Source organism: Falco naumanni, chromosome 6 (genome assembly GCF_017639655.2).
Source record: "Falco naumanni isolate bFalNau1 chromosome 6, bFalNau1.pat, whole genome shotgun sequence".
Taxonomy (NCBI): domain Eukaryota; kingdom Metazoa; phylum Chordata; class Aves; order Falconiformes; family Falconidae; genus Falco; species Falco naumanni.
In genome coordinates, this window is record NC_054059.1 from 62,174,034 (window position 1) to 62,178,137 (window position 4,104).

The 4,104-nt window shown below is 42.1% G+C and overlaps 1 protein-coding gene across 1 annotated transcript; it reads right to left on the reverse strand.

The window, feature by feature from the left end:
- Positions 1-245: 245 nt before the first annotated feature.
- CALHM6 (calcium homeostasis modulator family member 6) lies at positions 246-3,580 on the reverse strand. Its single transcript, XM_040598404.1, has 2 exons — positions 2,959-3,580; positions 246-796 (listed from the first exon to the last, which is right to left on the reverse strand). Exons 1-2 carry the CDS (start codon positions 3,490-3,492, stop codon positions 380-382), a joined length of 951 nt encoding a protein of 316 aa, XP_040454338.1. The 5' UTR covers positions 3,493-3,580; the 3' UTR covers positions 246-379.
- Between the last annotated feature and the right edge of the window lie 524 nt (positions 3,581-4,104).

Below are 4,104 nucleotides of genomic sequence, written 5' to 3' on the forward strand. Positions count from 1 at the left end.
ATGAAAACTTCCATTCCTTTTTGTCTTTTTGATACTGCCAGGTACAAAGATTTGTTATTGTCACTCCAGATGCCAAATGCCCTTATGGTGTTTGGTAATAATTTGACGTAGTATGCGCTGACATCTTTGTGGATGATTATTATTTTATACATGTGGCTGTTCTCAATGAACAACGACATATGAAAACTCCCATTGTGACAGATTCATTTATTTAAATGTACTTAAGCAAAAGTTATCAAGTATATTTAAAACCAAATCTGCGGAGAGTTACAGTTATCAGCTTTTACACACAATATGCATAGATTTCAGTAAAGCACAGACTAAGATTCTTTTATCAATAGGGTTAAAAGACGGCAGGCGTTGCAAAGGATTTGTTTCATTAAAACCCAGACTCACTTGCACTTGCTTCATCCACAAACTCTAAAACAGGGAGATTCTGATGTCCTTGCTTGAATCTGACGCTGTTGCCTCTGTTTGTGTTGACATACTTGTGTATCATGCTGTAATACTGCTCTTGTGAATTGAAGGTATACAAGACTGAAATTTTCCTCCAGTCTTCATTGGTGGGAGTCTGGAACGGTGCTGGGTCAGTGGCTTCGAAAAAGCACTTCGTATTTATTTCTGCCAGCTTGGTTGCATGCTCTTTAGCCTTAATCTCCCAGAGCTCCCTTTCCTTTTTTGAGTAAATTTTCCAGAACTTGAGCTGAAGATAGCTAACTGGGGAGTAACAATGGCTGGCACATGTTGAAATCAGTGCCACAGTCATGATGCTGGATACCAGGATCCATCCTATCAGCTTGGAAAAGAGATAGATGCGTTAATGGTGGGTTTCATGGTCATATGTAGGAGTATAGAACTTAATATTGAAGCAGACATGAAAACTGTTAAAGGTGTTCTGGAGTGCCTGTTAACAGTCTGCTTGCTCTGGGAAGAGGGGGCCACATGTACACAATTCAGAAAGCCTTACAGAGCTTATGAACCCCTGAGCTGATTTTGTTGGATTGAGGATGAATATAAAAAAAAAGAAAAAAAAAAAAAAAGAAAGAAAAAAGAGCAGGTAGAGTGAAGTTCTTTCCTCAGTTATATCCAGCTTTCTTAACTTTAAAGGCAAGATACTGGCCAGCAGTTTCTGCAGTTGTGGTCAGGTTTACGGTACAGAGGGTGCAGAATCACCCTGTCTGCCTCTGGTGCTGCAAATGAAAAAATGGTGTTTTATCTGCTCTGAGAAAGTAACTGCTCTCCCCGATGTCTGAGTCTGCAAAAAATAGCCAGTTGCCACAGTACACAAGAAAAGTTGGTTCCTGTATGTTTTGTAGGCAGGACACAGATTTGACTATTGAATATTGGAATTTGTTCTTGTTTTATACACGATTTTAACATCCTTAGACAAGTCACAGAGGCCCCACCTAAGGCAAGTGTCCTAGTAGATGCTGGTCCCTCCAGTACCCAGTGGTACATAGCTGGAAGGTCCAGGCAGAGATCTCACAGTACTCCCTTTCACATCTGGCTGATTTTTTTTCAAGTGGAAAACATTGAGTGCTAAAGAAAAATGAGTTTTTTGGTTCTTAAAGTTTTTGGAAGTAGATCAGATATTAAAAATGATGGTCAGTAACAAAAATGCTCTCATACTTTCTCTGATTTGTTTGACTGGTTTGCTTCTTTTAGATTTCACTGCAGTATCAGTAACAGACAGTCTTCCTTGATTTTGCTCCTTTCTCTACCCTATCTGAATTAAATGATATAGAGTTTGCCCCATTTCAGTCTTTTTCTTGGAGCAGCAGCATGCTAAATATTTGATGAATCTAAACAGTTGGTTTTGTTTTAATAAGCATTTTTAGTAAAGAGGAAGTACTAAAATTCAAGTGATTATAATCTCATATAAACTTAACTCCCTTAACCAGACTTGATGTTTTCCTGAGAAAAAGTTGGTAAAACCTGATTTTTCTACTGGAATTAAGACAACAACCAAACAAAACTAGAAACAAAACTGGAGTGCTGCCAAAATCTGGGTGTTTCATTTCACTCCAAACAAAAAAAAAATCCACCCACAAATGCTATTTTTTTGATCATGCAGTTTGTCTTCAGCACAAGAACACTCTAACAAGATGTATACATATTTTAACTAAAGGGGGCTTCTAGGAAAGATGGGGAGAGACGTTTTAGTAGGGTCTGTAGTGATCCCACAAGGGGGAATGGTTTTAAACTGAAAGAGGGTAGATTTAGATTAACTATTAGGAAGAAACTCTTCACTGTGAGGGTGGTGAGGCACTGGCACAGGCTGCCCAGAGAAGCTGTGGATGCCCCATCCCTGGAAGTGTTCCAGGCCAGGCTGGATGGGGCTGTGAGCAACCTGCTCTAGTGGAAGGTGTCCCTGGCCAGGCCATGGGGTTGGACTAGATGACCTTTAAGGTCCCTTCCAACCCAAACCATTCTGGGATTCAATGATTCCAGTACACCAGTATGAAATTATTGATAGGTTCAAGTGCTGAGATTAATAGTCAAACAAACTGTCCTCATTAGTTTCACTTGCTGGTTCTCTGTTGCAAAGAGACATCAGCGTCCTGTCTATTTGTGACCTCAGCTTCCCCTCAGCTAATGTGTACTTACGGAAGTTTTTGGTATTTAGAGGGATAGAAATGTAAAAAGAGAAGAACTCACTCGCTAAGTTAAATGAGAAGAAAACTTCCTGTGGAAAGTCCTGGTCTCTAGGCGGGTTCCCTGCCCAGCTTTGAAAGGGGTTTTGTAAATGGCAATGCCAAACAATTGCCATGTAAACCCAGAAACTAGCACAAATATACACTTATTACCTTTCTGTTAGTGGTGGTTTTTTTGCTAATTGTATACTTTTGGTGCTTACATAGCATGAAAGAGAGGGGCTGTTGACAGCCCCAGCAGGCACCACCATACATAGAACAGCCAGGGTTGAGGCTCGTAGGGTGAAGAGTGGAGAGGCTTTACCTGAGACTGTGCCTTCAGGCTGAGGACTTCAGTCGATATGTTCTGTGATAATTTCTCATCACAGGGTATTTTGACCAGCACCTTGTGGCACTCCTGTCCTTTGCCTTTACACATGAAGTTCCTTATCAGGCTGTTCCCACTGGCTGCACACTCGTAGAAGCTAGCTCTGAGCAGGGCCACCGCAATCCAGGTGAGGGGGGCCACTAAGGCTTTGGCTGTCACCATCAGCAGCACGAAGCAGTAGTGGGTGCAGGCTCCCCAGCGGTTGCAGCTGCAGCACTTCTCCAGAGAGCAGCTGCCTGTCAGCAGGCGCCATGTCCTGGTGTTCACCATGTAGCCAAGCAGAAAGAGGATGAAGGCAGGCACTATGAGGAAGACGGAGCCATACAGCATGTTCCCAGAATTGCAAGGACACTTGAACACCACAGACGAGAAGATGTGCTCACTGGCAGCTGTCAGCAGGGACAGAGTGCTGTAACCCAGAACAGTCTGGTGGCGGATGCAGAAATCCAGCACCCAGTGTAACTTATCCATTTTCTGTCTCCCTTTACTTTGAGGAGAGCAAAATTTCAGTCAGAAAAGGAATAGTGGAAGACAAGTGTCCTGAAGCTCCCACGACTTAGAGAAGCTCATGGAGCTTTCAGTTCCTGTTGGTGGTGACGTAAAGAGGCATAGAAGCAGCTCTCGGAGGAAACAGAAGAGCACAAGCCCACTGCAGAGTATCAAGGTCATGTGAAGACCACGGTCGAAACTCAGCCCAGTAATCTACATCAAAACAACAATGATCTATCTTTGTTCCTATAAAAATAGATTGTCCACACATGCATTGCAAGTACTAATGGCTTAAACCTCATCATCATCTTTTCAGTGAGGCAACAGATTCAAAGTGTGAATAAAATTTGAGAAATCTATCCAGGACCATGTACAGTTTTCTATCCTGCCTTATTATTGGCAATACAACATGGCTTGTTCCCTTATGGAAGAAAGTTCAACTATAATAATGTTTTTTCAAGCTAAGAAATTAATCTTTTTAAAGCAGTTAGAGCAAATTAGGCAGTACGCACATAGCAATGGCCCAGCAAGTGGTTTCCACTGAAGCTCCAACTACCAGAGTACCATTTGCCAGGAACCAGACTTTGGACTTCC

Excerpts from the sequence above, each read along its gene's own strand:
- CALHM6 (XM_040598404.1), bottom strand. The coding sequence starts at position 3,492 with ATGGATAAGTTACACTGGGTGCTGGATTTCTGCATCCGCCACCAGACT. Across the intron at positions 797-2,958 it reads GCCTGAAGGCACAGTCTCAG|CTGATAGGATGGATCCTGGT; the intron begins GTAAAGCCTCTC and ends CTCTTTTCCAAG.